General features: G+C 42.4%; 9 protein-coding genes across 9 annotated transcripts; 6 read left to right on the forward strand and 3 right to left on the reverse strand.

The window, feature by feature from the left end:
- Positions 1-179: 179 nt before the first annotated feature.
- On the forward strand, positions 180-2,668 carry BEWA_029070 (aminomethyltransferase, putative; the record flags this gene model as incomplete). The annotated part of the gene is made up of 5 exons (XM_004829666.1): positions 180-608; positions 644-1,545; positions 1,580-1,801; positions 1,835-1,911; positions 1,945-2,668. 5 exons carry the CDS (start codon positions 180-182, stop codon positions 2,601-2,603), a joined length of 2,289 nt encoding a protein of 762 aa, XP_004829723.1. The 3' UTR covers positions 2,604-2,668.
- A 178-nt stretch (positions 2,669-2,846) lies between these two features.
- Positions 2,847-5,705, forward strand: BEWA_029080 (DnaK family member protein; the record flags this gene model as incomplete). The annotated part of the gene is made up of 1 exon (XM_004829667.1): positions 2,847-5,705. The coding sequence occupies one exon, from the start codon at positions 2,847-2,849 to the stop codon at positions 5,703-5,705; it is 2,859 nt and encodes a 952-aa protein (XP_004829724.1).
- A 51-nt stretch (positions 5,706-5,756) lies between these two features.
- On the reverse strand, positions 5,757-7,583 carry BEWA_029090 (hypothetical protein; the record flags this gene model as incomplete). The annotated part of the gene is made up of 1 exon (XM_004829668.1): positions 5,757-7,583. The coding sequence occupies one exon, from the start codon at positions 7,581-7,583 to the stop codon at positions 5,757-5,759; it is 1,827 nt and encodes a 608-aa protein (XP_004829725.1).
- A 2,049-nt stretch (positions 7,584-9,632) lies between these two features.
- On the forward strand, positions 9,633-11,153 carry BEWA_029100 (aspartate carbamoyltransferase, putative; the record flags this gene model as incomplete). Its single annotated transcript, XM_004829669.1, has 2 exons — positions 9,633-10,797; positions 10,833-11,153. Exons 1-2 carry the CDS (start codon positions 9,997-9,999, stop codon positions 11,151-11,153), a joined length of 1,122 nt encoding a protein of 373 aa, XP_004829726.1. The 5' UTR covers positions 9,633-9,996.
- A 35-nt stretch (positions 11,154-11,188) lies between these two features.
- BEWA_029110 (hypothetical protein) lies at positions 11,189-11,773 on the reverse strand (the record flags this gene model as incomplete). The annotated part of the gene is made up of 3 exons (XM_004829670.1): positions 11,189-11,301; positions 11,341-11,454; positions 11,491-11,773. The coding sequence occupies 3 exons, from the start codon at positions 11,771-11,773 to the stop codon at positions 11,189-11,191; spliced, it is 510 nt and encodes a 169-aa protein (XP_004829727.1).
- A 702-nt stretch (positions 11,774-12,475) lies between these two features.
- On the forward strand, positions 12,476-14,999 carry BEWA_029120 (hypothetical protein; the record flags this gene model as incomplete). The annotated part of the gene is made up of 5 exons (XM_004829671.1): positions 12,476-14,237; positions 14,272-14,428; positions 14,464-14,536; positions 14,570-14,751; positions 14,786-14,999. The coding sequence occupies 5 exons, from the start codon at positions 12,476-12,478 to the stop codon at positions 14,997-14,999; spliced, it is 2,388 nt and encodes a 795-aa protein (XP_004829728.1).
- Positions 15,000-15,342: 343 nt separating this feature from the next.
- BEWA_029130 (hypothetical protein) lies at positions 15,343-16,292 on the forward strand (the record flags this gene model as incomplete). Its single annotated transcript, XM_004829672.1, has 3 exons — positions 15,343-15,409; positions 15,519-15,765; positions 15,800-16,292. 3 exons carry the CDS (start codon positions 15,343-15,345, stop codon positions 16,290-16,292), a joined length of 807 nt encoding a protein of 268 aa, XP_004829729.1.
- Positions 16,293-16,703: 411 nt separating this feature from the next.
- Positions 16,704-17,186, forward strand: BEWA_029140 (hypothetical protein; the record flags this gene model as incomplete). Its single annotated transcript, XM_004829673.1, has 1 exon — positions 16,704-17,186. The coding sequence occupies one exon, from the start codon at positions 16,704-16,706 to the stop codon at positions 17,184-17,186; it is 483 nt and encodes a 160-aa protein (XP_004829730.1).
- Positions 17,187-17,512: 326 nt separating this feature from the next.
- BEWA_029150 (hypothetical protein) lies at positions 17,513-19,069 on the reverse strand (the record flags this gene model as incomplete). Its single annotated transcript, XM_004829674.1, has 1 exon — positions 17,513-19,069. The coding sequence occupies one exon, from the start codon at positions 19,067-19,069 to the stop codon at positions 17,513-17,515; it is 1,557 nt and encodes a 518-aa protein (XP_004829731.1).
- Positions 19,070-19,667: the final 598 nt, after the last annotated feature.

The following is a 19,667-nucleotide window of genomic DNA, read 5'->3' on the forward strand; positions in this document are numbered from 1 at the left end:
AAAAAATAAAGTTTAAATGTAACTCTTTTGGGCTTCTTCAGGTCCCCATCTTCTTCTCCCATTTTGTGACCATTGCGTGGCAATTCAGTAGAAATTTCCATACACATTTAGTTATGAGACGTTGGTATACTCGTTAATCCTGCGGATAATGACTAAAGTGGCGTAATTACAGGCTCTTGATGTGCGTCTTCTCGGCAAGGCTACTGAGAGGAGCGGCGCTTATAGGCAGGAAATCTGCTCCACTTCTGGAGGAAGGATGCTATGATTCGGTAAGAGATGCAGTTTTTAGGCCAAAGAGGCTGGGAGGCTGGCTAAACGACCCTTTGAGGTCGGTGCCTTCCGAGGTTGGACGCATCGACAGCTACAGAAAGTTCGTGCTGAAAAAGTTTGTAGACCCGGATAAGAAGCTAATTCGACGGATAGTTGCTAGAAGACGCGCCGAAAAGCTCTTGAGCCTAGATGAAGAAACTCACAGGCTGGGACAAGAGTACCTGGACATGATGTTTCATGCCAGTGCAGTTGCTCCACAGCCATCAGAATACCTAGAGAACAAAGTGAATAGGATTCTAGAGGCTAGATTTAACTATAATCCAGCTTCCCCTTCCTCGGTACGTTTTAATGCATGTTCATATTTGCTACTCAGAAGTATTTGGGAAAACTTGAGGAACAAGGGGAAAGGGCACTTTTAGAAAGTAGTGAAAATGCGCACGGAGTAGATAATGCACTCGTAGAAGCTGCGGATGAACCTGAAAACGTGTTTGAACGCCTGAGTACTTGTAATAAAAACACTACCCTTTTAAACGTATGGAAGGAACACATGGATTTTGAAAAGGTTATACACAACCAGTGTGAAATACCAAACTCATTCGGGTATAAAGAAAAGGAGGACGAGTACCGTATGCTTCGTAAATCTGCAGTTGTCTTTGACAAGTCATACACTTTGATCGTAAAAATTACTGGTACTAGTGCAAATTATTTTTTGGAACAGATGTTAACATTTTCGGTATCTAAAATGGCACAATTAGATGTATGTTATGGATCGCTGCTCGATTCCAAGGGGTTCATAATTGATACTTGCTACGTTTGCAAGAGTAGAGACGAGTATATTCTAGTGACGAATGGTAGAACTAAAAAGGATATTTACGATTATTTAACATCATATGCTATCCATTGCAAGAATTATGGCCTAGATATCGCAATTGTTCCAATGACAAATTTTACTTCCATTGGACTCTATGGACCATGCTCTCCAAATGTTCTCCTGGATCTCCATTCTCGTGCATGTAATTCCGAGAACGGAACAGATGCCAGTGAAGATATTAGAGATGTCGATAAAGATGTGAACTGCAAGGTTCAGCTACAATCATCAGCTGATGGTGAACAGCTACCAGCCTTTATGAAGTGTTTTCCTGTAAAGTTTTCTAATAGAATTGACGATACTGGAAATGTTTCAGAGTCTATAATTACGTGTGCCAGAATTAGCGATACAGGAGAAGATGGATTCGAGTTTATAGTTCCGAATACTATTGTCCAACGTTTTTCAGAGTAGGTTATATATCAGCCAATATAGATACCCCAGACTACTTCTATCGCATAAAGAAGTCCACCCAATGGGTTTAAAAACATACGATATCGCACGGTTGGAAAGTGGAATACTTCGCTCAGATTTAGATCTGACTCCAGAATGTTCACCCATGCAGGCATCTCTAATGTGGAACGTCGACATCAAAAAGATTCGCCAAAAGCAACTTTTTGGTTATAAATTCATTGGACACGACCTTACCGGTGGTGTATCAAAGATGTAAGTTTAAGGTTTTACATGTATTATTCCCAGACGAGTCGGTCTAATTTGCAATGAAATGGTGAATAAATCCTCCACGATCCTGAAATCTTCAAACAGGATGCCAATAGGTGAGCTTTCCTCCTACTAAATTTAATTCACAGGCTTCATAACTTCATCTGCATGGAGTCCTGCTTTACAAATGTACATTGCACATGCCTATGTAAACTCCGAATATGCCAAACACGATACGCCTGTTGTGCTCAGCATTCCAAAAAGCCCTGAAGATGGAGTTTCCAAGAGGGTCTACGAGAAATACTACAGAAACCACATCTTCAAGAAATTCGCCAAGGCAACAATAGTCCATCTGCCCTTTATCATTCACAACTATCCAGTACCCAAGGATAAAAAGAGCTATGTGGGCGGAAGGCAGGTTAAATTCTCGCCAAAGAAACGTCCAGAACCCCAAACCAGCGAACTTGTTCCGGTTACTCCGCCGACCGAGGAAAAGGGCAAAGCGACGAGATCACGTAAACAGCTTTGGAAGGACCTAATAGCAAAGCACAGGAGAGCTTCCACGGGTACGCTCGAGATGGCGCTGACGAAATGGGAGAAGATCAACAAGGAAGTCCAGAGTAGCAAGAGGACACCGGAGGCTACTTTTGCGGATTCCGAGTCGTTAGTCCCGCTCTGGCGCATAAACATCATCCCTACTACCCCTATGGACAGAAGAATGGTCATTAAGCACTACCAAGACCTCCATTCTGAACCCGTTCCTTCTCGACATCGCAGATTCAGACCTCCGAGAAAGGCCACGGAATGAGCTCTTCTCGACAACAACTCGCTCTTCCTTGGAAATGGTACTGTAGGAAGATGAAAATTGACTCTGACGCACTCAATTCCGGCCCCCGCGCCTTGACACATGGTGCTTGTGTTGTGGTTGTTCATTTTCCATTTTTGGCCACCGATTGCTGCTTGCTGGGAGATTTTAGTCTCTGGAGGTATAATTAGTCTTGTATGACAATTTGTGTGAAGATGTGTCTTTTGTGTTGACTCTTGGTTCAGAATGTTATCGAGTCCTTCTAGTAGAAAGCACACTGGCACATTTCGTGGGCTTGGCGTCCTTTTAGCCATTGCCCTGCTCATATCTTGTTGTAGCGCGACGACAGCTACTCTTGGCATCGATTGGGGCGAGGAATTCGTCAAAGTCTCAATCGCCTTTCGCGGACATCGGCCGGATATCCTACTGACGAGTTCCGGAAGCCGAAAATTTCAAAATGTAGTCTATTTATCAGGAGAAACACGTCTGTTCGACAAGGAAGCCTCAGCTTATGTCCTGAGGGATCCCGCAAGGACGCTCCAAAAGTCTGCTCACATACTCGGCGTGCCATTCCAGGGGCTGTCGTTGAGCAAATCCAACGCTGTAAATCCCACAGAGGTTGTAGAAACGTTTAGAAAAAACGACATCTCGTTCAACTGGGACTACACACCCTACGAGTTTGCGGTTGCCGAGGATGGACAGCTGCAGCTCAAGCTTTTAAAGGATGCAAACGTGAGTGTTGAGGAGGTGTACGCCCATTTCTTCAATCACATCAAGGATGTGGCCCTTGAGAAGCTACACAGCGTAAAGATTATAGATTCGCTGGATTCCAAGGCTGAACTTTTGGCGGTGATTTCAGTCCCGTGCAACTATACACAGAACCAGCGTAAAGCTATTGCATTTGCAGCTGAAAGTGCTGGTCTCAAGGTGGTCGATTTGGTGCATGGAATAACCGCTGCAGCTCTGCTACACTCGCTCGAAATGCAGCCTGGCACCAAGAAAGTTTTGTTCTATGACATGGGAAGTTCCGCTGCAAACGTAGGCGTAGTTGAGATTTTTGTTCCTTCAACTGGCAAGGGGGCCGGAAGGAAGAATCCGTACATAAAGACACTCTCATGTGTAACTGTCCCAGGAGTTGGTGGAAGGCATCATGATCACCTGCTTTCTGAGCATCTTAGAGAAGCCTTCGAGAAAGAACATTCTCTTAAACTCATGCCAGCATACCCCAAGTCTGTTCAAAAGTTGGCCAGAGCAGTAAACAAAGCAAAGACGACTCTTTCCATAAGCACGTCCACAAACATGGAAGTAGAAAATTTGGTACCTGATAAAACGCTAAAGGCTGGAACAATAACTAGGGATCTATTTGATCAGCTGTTGCAACCAATTGTGAACAAGCTTGACGAACCTGTGCCAAAGGCACTTGAGTTGGCGGGAGTAAAGATGGAGGAAGTTGATGCTGTGGAACTCATTGGTGGATCCTGGAGGGTGCCAGTTATTCAGAAAAAGATTGCTGAAACTGTGACACCGCATCAACTCGGCTTCCATCTCAACGCCGAAGAGTCTGTAGCAATGGGTGCTGGATACTTGGGTGCCGCGCACAACCCATTTTTCAGAATGAAAAAGGTGGATATTATGGACAATAGTGTGTTTGATTATGTACTTCACATTGTGTCTGGCAAAGATGCCAACAAGGCAATTGATAAAAAGGTGGTGCTTCACAGTCATTCATCTAAACTTTCTGCAACGAAAACCGTAAAGCTCAAGTCGCATTTTGATCTTGAAGTTGAGTTGTTTGAAGGAGGTGTCTCAATTGCCCATTACAATGTCTCTGGGATCGAGTCACTGCTAAAGGATCACCCAGACAAGGTAGCAGAGGTTTCACTTGTTTTCAAGGCTAACCTGGGTATTATAAAGCTTGATCAGACCTTTGCTGTTGTTGTGGATGCATCATCTACGAGCGAAGATGCTGTGGAATCTGATGAGGGCTCTGCCGATGGAGCAGATGCTGATAAGGAGCAAGAGGTAAAGAATGATGCCCCAAAGACGGAGACGGAGGAGGCCCCCAAAGGTGATGCAGTTCCTAAAGAGAATGAGTCGACAGAGGGGCAATCTGAGACAAAGGATGCTTCTCAAGAAGCTCCCAAGGATGGTCAAGCTGACAAGGCCGAACCAAGCAATGGTCAGGATGAGGCTAAACCAGAGAAAGGAGAAGAGACCAAAGAAACACCAAAAACCGACACAAAAGAAGCAGCTAAAAAGGAGGAAAAGAAAAACGTCCTCACCTTTTCAGTGACCCAGAGCCAAGTTTATGGTAATGCCAAGTTGGAGTCTTGCAGAGACGCTATAGCAGAGTTGGTGAAGCGGGACAAGGCCCTTTATGCAAGATCAGACGCCAAGAATCAACTCGAGTCTTTAATTTACAAGTACAAGGGTAAGGTTAATTCAAAGGACTTCAAGGATGCCACTACTGAAGATGTGCATGCCAAGTTTTCTGCTAGAATTGAAGAATTGCTAACTTGGTTTGATATCAACTCTTCATCGGCGTCTCTTGAGCAGTTTAACGAGATTACCAAGGAGCTCAATGATGTTGCTACACCAATCTTTGTACGCATGGGTCATAACTCTGATCGGGAATCGGTTATAAAATCCACCGACAGGGAGTTTGATAAGCTTAAAAAGAAGTTTGATGAGTTAATTGCGGAACGACCATACCTCTTGGAACATCAGGGTATAATTAATACCTTCAACAATCTTGTAGAATGGTGGGAGCAAGCTAAAAAGGACCAAGAAGCTAGGCCCCTTAACCAGGATCCAGTCTTTACCTTTGAAACTGTAAAGCCCAAGAGAAGCGCTGCAAAACTTGCCCTCAAGACTATAGAGGCTATAAAACCAAAAGTCGTCGAACCCCCAAAGCCGGAGACGGAGGAGGCCCCCAAAGGTGATGCAGTTCCTAAAGAGAATGAGTCGACAGAGGGGCAATCTGAGACAAAGGATGCTTCTCAAGAAGCTCCCAAGGATGGTCAAGCTGACAAGGCCGAACCAAGCAATGGTCAGGATGAGGCTAAACCAGAGAAAGGGGAAGAAAATGTAAAGACAGAATTATAAATTTATGCACTAGTACATGTCTTGCACCAAGTTTATATTTTACAATCATAATCATCCACTTCTGCTGACGCTTGAACCACAGTGATACTGACCATCTTGATCCACATTTGCCTGCGCATGTTCATTCGTCGATGCATTGTCCTTTCTACCACCTCTAGTGTCTTGCACAGTTACTCGCATTTGTCCAAAGTCAAGGCCTGGTGGAGCGGCCGCTGTATCTCTAAAGTCCAAGGCGCTTGTACTAGTATCTCCTTGGTCAGTTCTCTGTGGTACAGAATTCCAGTTTGCGATAAAGATGGAATCTGGCAGAGCACACTCGGGTTCCGCAAAGTGAATCCTCCCTTCGCTTAATCCAAAGGGGGAATGAGAACCAGTCAGTGAAGGCGCCAGTGCCCGCACAGATGGTGCAACTTGTGGTTGACGTACAGGAGCTATTCCAGCTTGCATTTGTGAAAATTGACTTGTAGCATACGACGGTGAGCGAATGGATGGAGATGCACCTTGTGAATATGCATGCTGCCCTCCGTCATGTATTGATGGAGCAACACCCTGGTGATAAACATATCGCAGCTGATTTATAATATGTTCCTGAAATCCACTCAACTGAGGTGGATGTTGGCACGTTTGACGACGAGTAGGATGTCCAGGAGTAGCCTGCCTTGAAAGTTCCTGAACAATAGCAACTTCCTCAGCGACACGAACATCAGTGGGCTCATCTGTCTGCATACTTTGCTCGGCATCGCCGCAGTATCCAAAGGTACCAGGCACAGGTGGCAAATCAATGCGACCCGGTACATAGGGAAGTGTGGGATCCATGGTAAGTTCCACAACACTCCTTCCAACCTGAAGTGCGAGATTCTCAGAAGCCCCAATAAGCTTTGGGCGCCTCATGGCAACAAGAGTTCCAAACTTGGAATTGTGGTCCTCCAAATAAAACACATTCCCTTCGTAACGTATAGTTGCGTGATAGCGGGAAATCGAAACGTCTGGAATTCGAACATCCGATTCGTGACCTCTACCAAGCTTGAGATCCTTCATATCTTTCATGCTAAGCAAATGAATCCCCCTTACAGCGTGAGGGGTGACATTCTCCAGTACGATAAATGGTGCAGACACTTGGGGAATGCACACAATTTGTATAACTTCACCATTTTGCTTTACACAAGTTGGATATTGTGCCTTGCACAGCTCACAAGAAACTTCGCGGATAAAGAGCAACGCTGGCAACTTTTCTCCCTCCTTAATGTTTGAGCGTGAATTAATCCACTTTCTCAAGCATTCTGCGTGAACGTACTTTATAGAACCTTTGCATTCGCACGCACAAATCAACTTGTCGTCGTCACTACCTCCTTCGGTTAGACATATTCTACATTGCATCGTCGCCAATTCTTCCGGCGGGATGTTTCTCTCTGGTATGATACTATCGTATAATCGGACGCTCACTTGATCAGCATCGCTACTCTTTGGAACCAATTGCTTAACCCTTAACCTAAAACGTCCCAATTTTATGACATCATTCTCCTGCAAAGCATATCTTTGGCATGGCAGAGCCCTCACTATAATCCACAATTTTTGCGGGGCTAGGAATGATCCAGGCGCCTTTTCGGCGGGAAAGACAACATATTCTCCATTTCTTTTACTTACAATAGTCAACAAATGATCATGCTCGCGTTCAACCTGAGCTGATCCCGCATTGTAGTCCATTGCAGTTACGTCAGCATCGCTGCGTAACAACCTCAATGCGGAAGATGTTGCAAATTGATACAACTTAACCTGCTGGTGTGTTTCATAGTCGAATAGATCGTGGCTATCTCTAATCCATGTCCTTGTACACACTCGCAACATTTGAGGTGGGAGTGAACTTGCTACCCCGAACATGGTGCCTCTACTACATGTCCTTCGGATCTCCAAGTCGTCCAAATATCTTGTATGAGCGGCGGTAAGCCCCTAAAGACTAATGTGGAAAGGGCTACTCATGAATACAAAAACAAGCAGCTCTCCGCGCTGGGCTCCATATACTGCATCAGCTTAAGCCATTTAGCCTCTCGTGAACCTTGAAACACAAAGCTCTGCGAATCGAGTCCACAAAACCCGGCGAGAACCTAAAAATGCAACAGGCGGCGATAAAAAATCTAAAAATCAGCCAAACGACTCTTTTTTTGCACAAACACGAAACCAGTGCAAAAGAATCCAAAAAATAGTAAAAGGTGCACTAGAGGCTGCTGCAGCTACTGACGAGACGAGCCCAACACGGTCGCTGGTAGAAGAAATATCACCGCTGGGAATTTTCCCACCCAGTGAGCCGAGAAATATCCCGCAACTTCAACGTAGCAAATGGGCCAAACCGCCGACGGACCAAGGGGCCGGTACGGCAAAGTAGACCAGCCGTACTGGTGACCACGAGGACCCGCGGCGACCAGAGCGTAAAGTCTGAGGAGCGAGAAACCAACTGGCTAATGGCTCTAGGATGTATGCTGAGGATATCCGCAGGGTCACACTCTGTCTATCGCCATCTAGGGACGACGCCTTTCCAGGGGTCGCTCTAGTCCCTCATTCTTCGGGACATGCTCACTACTCCGTAGTTTGCATTCCATTCGCTACGCTCATGTTCATCCACCTTGCGGTGGGTTCGCCCATCCTCCAGCTATAGCCCTTGGCCAGATGCTCATTGCGGGATATTTCTCACAAAACCTAGACGTACAGATGGCTTACCTTAGTCTTGTACAGGCCTGTTACCTAAACGTTGGTGTATTTGTGCTTTAAAGACATTGCTGTGGCATGGGCCTGGCAAGTTTCAGCAGAATGGGAGAGTGTTCACAGAAATGGCCGTTTGGGTACCTAGAAAGGGCGTCCTTCCTAGTCGGGGACATATACCCGATTGTAGCTGCTTTGGCTGGCCGAGTTTAAACATACCGCCTTCCTGGACTAGCGTCTCTCTAGCGCTTGCTGGTCCCAGTCGTCGTGCCGTCGCTTGGGTGGAGTGACATACCTGTGGTTATCGAATAAGGGTAATTCTTGCGTGACTAGACTGATTTTGTATAATTAAAGTGCCCGGTAATATATAAATCGGCAACCTCCACGTTGCATCCACTTTTTAAAATCTGTTTGCTCGCCGGGGATGCATGCATCGGCCCAGGCTGCACGCATATTGCAGTTTGGCGGCTCTCTCACCGATTTATCTACTTTGCATGTGTAAGAAGGAAAATTAGTCTAACAAATCAAAAATGTGTATTCTCCCGTAACCTTGGAATCCAGCAAACGTCGCGACGCCCAAAAGAGTCCCCTCTGCGTGTGTCTAACGTCGACAATCTCGGAGACCTTGCGGTTCCTCTGAATGAAACTTCGGAGAAAATATAAATTTAACGACTAGAAAATATGGAAACTCTGGTCAAGGAAGGCGTATACAGGTCCTAGGGGCCAACTGGCTCCAGTTAGCCTCCTCTATACGAAACCTCAAAGTATCAGAGTGCCAAATATGGAAGAAGTGACGAAAAACGACAATATCTACCCTGTGCACGCAAAGCACCCAGAGCCAGCAAATGCCCCGGTCCTCTCTCCATTCTTCTAGGTACCCCTCACCACATTTACTCTATGTAATCGCCGGTTGTCCTTGCGATGCTTGTGTACCTTTTACATGGTGCTAATGCCCATAGTATTTCTATAATGGTCATGCAAATCGTGATTTTGGAAGATAAACTCGCAATTCACAATTAATCTGCCCATTGCAGGCTTCTCTTGCGTTTAGCACATTTGCTCCGCTCGTGTACTGCACATTTACAGGTACATTCACATGCGATTTATGTGCTTAGGGTAAATTCAAATTCCGTCTAGCGGCGGAGCTCACGCCCATCGGCTCGGCCCCATCGTTAACTTGGCCTTTGCCCAAACAGCGCCTAGGGTGCGTATCTGGTGGAACTCGACTAAAACAGTTTGTTTCTGTTTGCCATAAATACCTCCAATCAGCCAGATAGTCTCTGGTTGTCCTGCAAACGCTTCATCTACAAAACACGGAATCTCCTTGTCTATTTTGCGTTTGCGACTTGCTTTCCATCGACCTTCTACAGCGTTCTGGGATTTTGACGACTCAATCTAGCATATATCACGTTTTGGTCAACCCATTCCCCTGGTAAGGCCACTGTTATTCCGGAAAGTCGTTGGTTTCACAGTAGAAGCATTTCTGCCTATCATTTGCATAGGCTAATTGTCAAAGCTACAAGACGGACATCCCAAGGGAAGCCTGGTGAAGAACATTCTGCAGAACAAGCACCGATAAAACATGACTCTTTGAAAGATGGAAAACAACCTCTTAAAGAGCCCTTGGCTGACACTAGGTATAGGTACGGCCGGTCTGGCGGCTGTATGCCTCCTCTCCCATGTACCATGTGCCAAAGGAATCCTGACACATTTGGGAATCCTCTCAAAAGCTCCAGTCGATACTCTGGAAGCTTCCATGCGTAAGGTTGCCTCTACCCTGAGTCGAAGGAGTTTTGTATGTATTGATGATCTATCGTCATCGCAGATCCACTGTATCATGGATTTGGCTTCCTTCTTCAAGAAACAGGTATCGCAGAAACTCCCATGCAAGTTCTTGGATGGAAAGATCATGACAACACTATTCTACGAAGCAAGTACTAGAACCAGGTGTTCCTTTGAGGCTGCAATGTTGAATTTGGGCGGCAGGGTTATCTCGGTTAGCGGCTCAACATCCTCCGCAGTAAAGGGAGAAACTCTAGAAGATTCGGTCAGAGTACTATCATCCTACTGTGATGTACTCGTTTTGAGGCATCCGGAGACAAATGTGATGCAAAAGGCAAAGGCGCATTCCCTGGTGCCACTTGTTAATGCAGGTGATGGCTCAGGAGAACATCCTACACAGGCCCTTTTGGATCTCTATACACTTTGTGTGTACTTTCCAATCTTTGAAAAGGAGTTTACCATTTGCTTTGTAGGAGATCTCAAATATTCCCGCACAATCCATTCGCTTGTAAAACTATTGAGTAGATTTAATGTTGTTATAAAGTACATTGCTCCAAAATCGCTCCAGATGCCAACTGAAATTCAACGGGAAGTAGAACAAAACTTTGCAAAATATGTAAGTTTACATTTTAATCATTTAAAAACATGCAGAATATCCCTGATTTGGCATATCCGCGTCAAACTAGTTTTAGCGAGCTTTCAGATGGACTAGAAAATTGCGATGCAATTTATGTCACAAGAATACAAAAGGAACGTATGTCCCCAGAGGAGTACGATCTTGTAAAGTCTTCCTACATAATAGACAAAAGCACAATGGAAAAGCTCGCTCCACACGTCAAGATTCTGCATCCACTGCCAAGAGTAGATGAAATATCACCAGAGGTCGACAATGACGAGCGCTGTATCTACTTTGAACAGGCACAAAATGGCGTATATGTCAGAATGGCGCTCTTGTATCTTTTACTTACGTAAATTTTTCTCTTGTACACTATTTGAATAGAATACCTTTACATATCCCCCTCTTGAACAGGTTTCCAATTCTCTAGTGGTGTACAGGATGCATCTGTGCCATAAAGTTCTACATGCGCAATCTGGGTTGTCTCAGCTCCGTGGTTTTCAGCTAAAAATGAATGTGATAGAGACATTGTAGACGACATACCTACAAAGAGAACTAGACTGTTGACATTTTGAAATCTAACAAAGCGAAGTTGAAGCTTTTCTCCACGTATATGCTTCTCTTCTAGAACAATCTCCTGTGTGCAAGGATTTGATTCTATAAAATACATGTGATGTATAAGCTGGGACTAACCGGCATCTTGAAAGTCAATATCTTCATCATTCGCAAATAAACGAACAACCTTTGGTGCAGTACCGCTTTCTACTCCATTTGGAAGCCCCTTTACAATTATAGAATCAATCTTTACAGGATTCAAGAATCTGAACTTGATGAGGAGCTGCTCCCCTTCACCAGACTCCAAAAAGCTATCGATTCCGGATGTTAGTATATTAGTGACCTTGCGAACGGCGCTCTCATTTAGGCACTCTATAGCGCCTCTATCTATTTGCTGATTCAAACTCTCGTATGTAGACATCTTTGACAGTATCGACTTTTTATCAATGTATCAAATCTATAATCCTGACAAACTGTTATAGCCTTTCTCTCTCGCAAATTTGTGTAGCTACACTAGTAGTGGATTTTCTGGTATACTTTAATCAGACTAGAGACCCTTCCTGTTCGACCATTAAGCGTGATTTCAGGGCTCCTACCCACTTTTCAGAACTTTTACTGCAATTACGATCTGAGTGCTGTCTTTTATCCTATAAGCAGACATACAGAACCACTTTTAGCGCCAAGTAGTTTTTTGATACAATCTCAAATAGCCAATATACGCGCAAATGTGCGGAATTTTGTGAGTCATAGAACTATAAAAGCCAGTATATACCCTCTTTATATAAGCGAATGCACTAAAATCTACCTTGAAACGAATGAAAAAAATGGTAACCTCTGTGGACAACCAAATAGGCGAAAATCCACGTATTAAGCGAAATCCCTGTAGCTCTGAAAATATGTTACAAACATAAAGGATATATCACCTTTTGAGGATAAAAAGGCGTACGTAGTGGAAGATATCGACTGCCAAAGTCTCCACACACTACAGTCGTATTTATGGACACATTTACGTCTTTAGGGACTAAAATGGAAATGTAGCATTAATTAAAGTCTCTGGTCCTTATTTTCAGCATAATATCCGGAAACAAAGGCACACATTTGGAAAATCAACGACAAAACTAAAATGAGGGACAAAGAGATCGCTTTAGCCTTTATCAATCGTATAGGTCTGGATAATCTAAGGAAAAAAGAGACTGTGGATTCTATAAAAAGTTATCTAGCCGAATTTGAGGCAAAATTAGACGAATCAATAAATATCGCATCTTCTACAAATTTTAACGCGCATTCTACAAGCTATGGAGATTCTAAAGGGACAAAAATATCTAATAGAGGGTCCAAAGGTCTCAAGTTCGACCGTCCATCTTCTCAAGTACCCATTGAAGTTCAGATGTTGGAGCATCTGGCAGAGCTCAGAACCGCTACTAGTGACATAAATTCATCATGTGAGGTAAAATCAAAGTCATTCTTGGAGGTTGGGAAGGATTTGCTCATGGAAGCTAAGCGTAAGAGCAGCTGGTACTCAATCCTAGATGTAAAAATTGAACAGGATGATCTCTCATTCGAAGGAATTCCACGCATCATTTCCATTATAATCGTATTGGCACGTTTAGAACAGTACATTAATCTGAAAGAGTCGACAGTATTTCCACTACTTTTCAACAACGCTCTTTATAGCTTCCGTTATGCATTCCAGTCGGAATCCAGTGAAATTTGCACAATTGAACATCCAGAATTTGCAATCTCATACATAAAAAATGCTGTAAGAAAGTACGCCTTTTTATTCAAGAGGGCAATGAATGAATTAAAGGCGGATGAAAAACCTTATTTCGATTCCTTTGTAAACGGTTATGTTGTAAAAGGCGAGCAAGGCACTGACTCGCTAGTGGATGAATTTAGTCTTGTTTGCAGAGAAGTATGTAGCACAAACTACTTTTCAAGATGGTGTAAAATATTGGCTAGTGAAGTTAAGCTGTTTGTTTACAGTCGCCTACCGCTTTTAATGTATGAGTACAATACTCCACCTTCGGAAACTGCACTTTCTTTATCGGAATTAAACGATGTTATGAAGGACAACTCAACAATGGAAAATAATAAAGCAGAATTGAGAGTGTACCGTTCGTCATTTAGTGATCGTGTTACAACTAGTGTTGCATATGCGCTCTTGCGTTCACTCACTGATTTATCTGCCACTATGCGCTCCATAAGTGAAGATGCTAGTTTCGAACTCTTTTCTGACTTTGACAATAATACACTAATTCCATGCGTAAATTTAGAATATGAAAACGATGGTAAAGTAAAAGTCGTATTAAACTTTCAGGATGAGTGTTTATACGGTTTTCTAGATGCACTCTTGGCAATGGAAAATCATTGCACAATGAAGAGTGTAAAACAACTTGTAAATGAAGAAACGATATTTGAGCATGTAGCTCCAAAAGGTACGCTCAATTTTTCAGTATACTTGCAAGATGAGCAACATTCGGCCCATATGATTGATGTAGTGATTAAAATGCTAAACTTGGTAGATGAACGCTGCAGGTGTCTAAAACTCGCTGAATCTAGAGGTACATACGTGAGAAGGGTGGCAGTGCCCATAGTAACACATTTTATTGATGATGTTAAACAAATTTGGAATTCTCTTGACAATGTTTTGGAATCATCTACAGTGTCTTGTATGCTTGTAGAATCTTGCACATTCCTGCATTCATTCCTATCAAACTACTCTGGGAGCTCATTCATGTCAGAAACTCTCTCATCACTGGGGACAATGCTCTCTAAAATGATATCAATTGTCAAGCAGTGCATTACTGAACTCATTTATGATCCGTTGAAGCGTATTCATGAGTTATATTTTGACGTTGCTGCACAATTTACTGACAAGCTTTTACGTAAGTTTTCCTCATTAAATCCATATTAATACAGAAATATCTGCAATCTGCAATCCTAGAACCTATGAAAAAATTCTAAAACATTCAGTAGAATGCACCGAAAAGTATTTGCTATCAATAGTAATACCTAAAAAGAGACACGAATACGTTTTCCAGAACCAATATAACGTGGATCTCGCATTAGAAAACTGGTATGTCTGCTCTTATTGAGAATATCCTAAAATAGTCTTGTCATTCTAGACATGTGGAAAAATCTCGTGGAGCCCAAGGAATACGCTGACAATCTTGCTGTTCTAGAGGTAAGGCAGTATTGCAAGAGGAAAAATGTTCAGGACATTATAACGATACTGGGCATGGAAACAAACGAACTTGAAACTACTGTCGAACACTTGCACCTGTTGAAGCAAAACACTTTGAAACTAGAGCGTACATCTAGCACTGGTGTATATGGTACTGACGATGAATTCGCTTTGGATAAGGAGGCATTTGATTATTCCCTTGAATTCGACTCACTGTATGTTTATGTTATAACGTTAAGAATTGTCCAGGCAAAAGCTCACCAGCAACGATGCATTCATTTCAAGTATCATGGAAGACGAATTTGGTATATTAGAGGACGGGGAGCAAAAGTCTGGAAATGAACGTATTCTCGAAAACAGTGCTGCATACGAAGAATTATTTCTGCAACAGGTACAGCTAAAGGCAGCGGTTCCTGTACTAGACAAGGTTTGGTTTATGATCACATTTAGTTTAATGCCATAAGCATTACTATGCATTGAAAGCCAAATATCGCAATGTATCGTCTAACATAATGTTTAGGTCAAGGTATTATCGACAGATCAAGTTTACACGCTAATATCACACATTTTGTTTGCAACAAGTCCGGATTTATTCTCGGTTGCCGGGCTCTAATTTATTTCCACAGCTACACAATAGATCATGGAGTTGGTTTATCAAGGGATTAGAGGCTTTGTTCGGAGAATATAAAGTTATTTTAGGCACTGGGTCGATGGAACGCTCGCCATCGGGGACTCGCAAAAGGGGAGGTTGTCCCATGACCACTTTGCGCGGGCATGGCACTCTCTATCTTTTCACAACTAAAGGAATGGCTGGAAGAGTTCGGAATCTACCGCACATTGACGGAAATTTCCATACTTTGGTCTACATCAAAGGTGAGTTTGTGTGTACCGCAATGAATGACACTTGTAGTTGAAATTTGCGAACAAATTATCTCTAGTGCTAAACATTCGATCGATATTCTCACAAAATTGGTGGCAATAGATCAGCATCTGCGCAAAGAAGAGAATGTACAACAGTTGTTGCGCAAGAATGACGAGTTTAGCCAACCTGTCGACTCTGACAATACGGAAGATTCATTTTCGGACTCAGATGTAAACAGTGGACAGAATGGCGGGAAGTTTGACCATAACTACGCCCATCTGTCGCTCTGCAAGCCTCTCTATCTCAGGAAGCAATTCATTGATCCATTCCTGACCAAGCTGAAACAGCAATTATCGCATATAAAACCGTAAGTTTGCCCTGCGTCCATCATTAATCCATAGGTTCTATCTGATGCTCGATAAAAGAATTGCAATTTGTGCAAATGAAGCTAAAAACCGCTTCTTTGCAGTCCTGCCAGTCGATGGAATGTGTAGAGATCAGAGCATTTTACCAATTATAGACATTGTAGACAATGTTGTGGAGTCGTTTGGATTCCAAAGATATTATACTCAAAGACTGCCACACGTATCTGTCGCTTCAACTGGAGATATTTCACATGCAATGGAGAAATTGTATAGTGAAGAGGGTAATCGAGATGATCATTCTACACATCACTGGAATAATGTAGAAGAATATCTAGGGAACTGTAACGCAACACATTGTATAAATTTGGGCATTGACGAAGCAAGAGCCCATGTAGACTATACATTTAATATGCAAGAGAGTCTTGCGGATAGTATAAAGGAGGATTTAGAGGACAAAATTTACATTTATGTGGACGAAATTCATGTGTTAGTAGGGGCAAGAGACACTCTTGTTAAGCTGGCGATCTAAAATAATGGTGGATATGGAATGTATCTCTTGTTTACTTGCTGTTTCGACAAGATCGTTCCAATCTTTATTCAGGACCAACTCCAATTTTGCAAGGAATGGACAGATAATATTTATTCTACTGGATCAAAAGGTGTACTCTCCTTTTTAATTCTCTTTAAGCTCCAAATCTACACTATCCTCTCAGTCGTTTTCTGGATAAATTATCTGTCAGTGTATCCATGACATCTTGATGTCCATTGCGGACTCGATTTATTTACAGGCTAGCACATTATTACAATGGGGCCTGCATGTTTAATTCAGGGGAAGCTCTGCCATTGGCAATTGATCACAAGAAGAAAATTAATTTTGGAATTAAACGAGGTAATCTGCTGCGGGGTGAAGATATTAAAAGGTCACCCGCAAAAGACTCAGATGAATGCCATTCGTCTTTTCCTTCTGCTTTCCATACTAGAGCTCTACAGTTGTGGAAATGTTGGAAACAACTCTATTTGTACTGCAAATGATATAGACGATCAATTTTTAGAAGAAAGTCTTCCGCTTCAGCGTACTCCGGTTACAATGGATCTATACGATCCAAACGAGGAGCTCTTTGAAATTGGTGAATATATAATAAACGGAATCTATTCCGGGGTTATATACCCAAAGGAAGATTATGTTGTAACAACGGTAGTATACGATGGTAATATTCTCTGGACAGCAACTCAAGGATGGGAATGTGTGTACGCAGATGTATATTCGAATGTAAACACGGTGCTCTGTATGATGTCGCTTAAATGCGGAGAAGAATTGATGTACAAAGCACTTTGTGGACGAGTAGGCAGAGAATTGCATCATATTGAAAGGGTAGAGGCTCATAGAATCGTATTTCGTATGAAAAATAGACTTCCTATCTGATGATAATGACAAGGACCTTTGTGCAATAATTAGTAAGACATTTAAAGAAGTTGAATTTACGGTATTACAATTTGTAAAGGGATAAATAGTATATGTATAGCAGAATGTAGCGTATATTGCAAGAGTCAATTTTTCGCAGTAATAATTATTCACATGCAAGAACGTTTTGGTTTTATAAAAACTGTAGACTGTGGCATACAACGAATATTCCAAACAACTTTAAAAATGGCCCAACATGGGTTTTAGATTTATAGCGCATTGATAGTTGATGTATATCGATTCTTTGAATGAATTGTCAACACTGATATTTGCTTTAAAAATAGAGATTATTTACTGGGTGGTGTAACAGGACCTTGAGTATTGGCGTTTTTAGACTCTGCAGAAGCTGGTTGTATAGTACTATTTCTTAATTCCCCTAGTTTTGTTCCAAATTCATCCTCCTTGATCATCTTCCATCCGCTTCCGTCATTCATATAGTGGCACAGGTAAACATCATAGTCCGTTTCTGTGTGTACCCTTAGCAATCTAATGTTACTCTTGGAGTATAGTTCACATAGATAACATGTGTAGCTATCGTTAAGCGTACCAATAACCTTTTCGCTATCTGTAATCTTGTTTATGGCTTTACCATTCTTTGGGGCATATAGGCGAGTCTTGAGACTATTGTCTTCATAGTTCTCGACTACGCAGTTTTCGTTACTTTCTGCCAGAGAAATGTCAAGAGAGAATTTTGTGATGTCACCCTGTACTGTCTTCAACGCATTCATCTTTTTATCATTGTCCTTAAGGGACAGTTGCCAGCCTTCTTTGTCATCATATTCGCGGAGAGTTTGACAAATTATACTACCTGATTTCACGCTAGTGGCTATCATGTTTGGTTTATCGTCCTTTAGGAATGCAATACAGTAAAGGCATGGTTTAGTATCCCTACCAATCCATACGTCTTTACCATTGCTCATTATTTGTCTGACAACATTGGCACCAACCTCATGTGTAACAAGATACGCTCTTGCAGGGATTCCCTTAATTCTGACATTGAAGACCTCGCATACGGAAATATCAGGATTTCCCAGGTCCAAAGTTGCTGTAGTTGAACCACCATTGGATTTAGCCGACGCTGGATCTGTCGTATTTGCAGGGGTACCACTGGAGTTATTTGGTACTTTGTATCGTATTTCAAAGTCACTAGAACTGTCATCCCTTGGTCTAGCTGCCGCATTATATCCTGTAGAGGCCTCATTAGTAACACCCTGAGGAGTCGGTCCATCTGTCTGTAGTGGGCCTTGAGCTTGCTCAGCTGATTGAGTATCTGTATTATCTGATGTAGTATTATCATCCTTATGAGCTTCTGTAGAAGCTTCCTTAGATTCAGTTGGTTGAGCGGCTTGTGTATTTTGCTGAGATTCCGTGGTGGAATGAGTCTTGGGAACTTTCTTCTTCAGTTCGCTCAACTTCTTTTTGTAATCCTTCTCCTTACCATTCTTCCACTTCTTTCCATCATGGTATCTATAGACTGTCCCCTGCTTATTATTCTTATCCCTGGTAACAAGTACTGCAAGAGTGGGCTTCTCTCCATCCATATACAAGACAGCCGAGGAGCATGACTTCTTCTTATCTTCCCAGACTGTTTCTTTTCCATATGTAATACTCTTTGCAGTAACACCTTCCTTGGCTGTGAGTTTTAGAATCTTAAACCCATTATCTTCTCCATCTTCTACATTGAATAGGGAGGCATCTGCTTTGGAAGTCAATGAACTTGCTGAATGTGTAGGTCCCGGAGGATTCTGTTGCTCTGCACCCTTTACTACTCCTTTTCCATCACTATCACCACACCTCGCCCATTTTATTATCAGTATGGCTAATAATGTGTAAACAATTTTCATTATTCTACATTTCCACTATGGAAGAATGTGTAGGAAGAGTTTCATTCACACCCCAGATGACTCAACGTTTCTTCTTCCACATGCATTATTCGTTCTTCCTTAATACCTGACTTCCCATAATTTCTACTATTAATGTTAAAAAATAGTGCTATTAGATGATTCCAACAGGCTCTTCTTTGACTCACTTACTACAGAGAAACCCATAGGTGTATGGAACAATAACCAGTAACTTGTGACAATAATAACATCGGTACATGCTTTTACCCACCAGTATATGGCTAGAGGATAATTATGGAGTCGTAAATTGTGGATTTCCATGGCTCCACAAGCAGTACTACTGTGAAGAATCCATTACTGTTCTAGTTATTCCAGGGACAAAAGTTCTGTAGAATGTGCAGATATGCCAAATCCTTATTGTGAGAATCTCCATTTAATTCTGCTTTTCATTCTATACAAGAAGGGAACTTTCAGTTTGCTAATTAAACTGTCCTAGATTTATCTCTTCCATGTTACTTCCCAGTATTCCAAGTACTACGACATTCTCCCTCTGTTAGATTTAACATGCATAAGTCTCTGTAGAGAATCCAAAGGTCCCCAA

Source organism: Theileria equi, chromosome 1 (genome assembly GCF_000342415.1).
Source record: "Theileria equi strain WA chromosome 1, complete sequence".
NCBI classification, from domain to species: domain Eukaryota; phylum Apicomplexa; class Aconoidasida; order Piroplasmida; family Theileriidae; genus Theileria; species Theileria equi.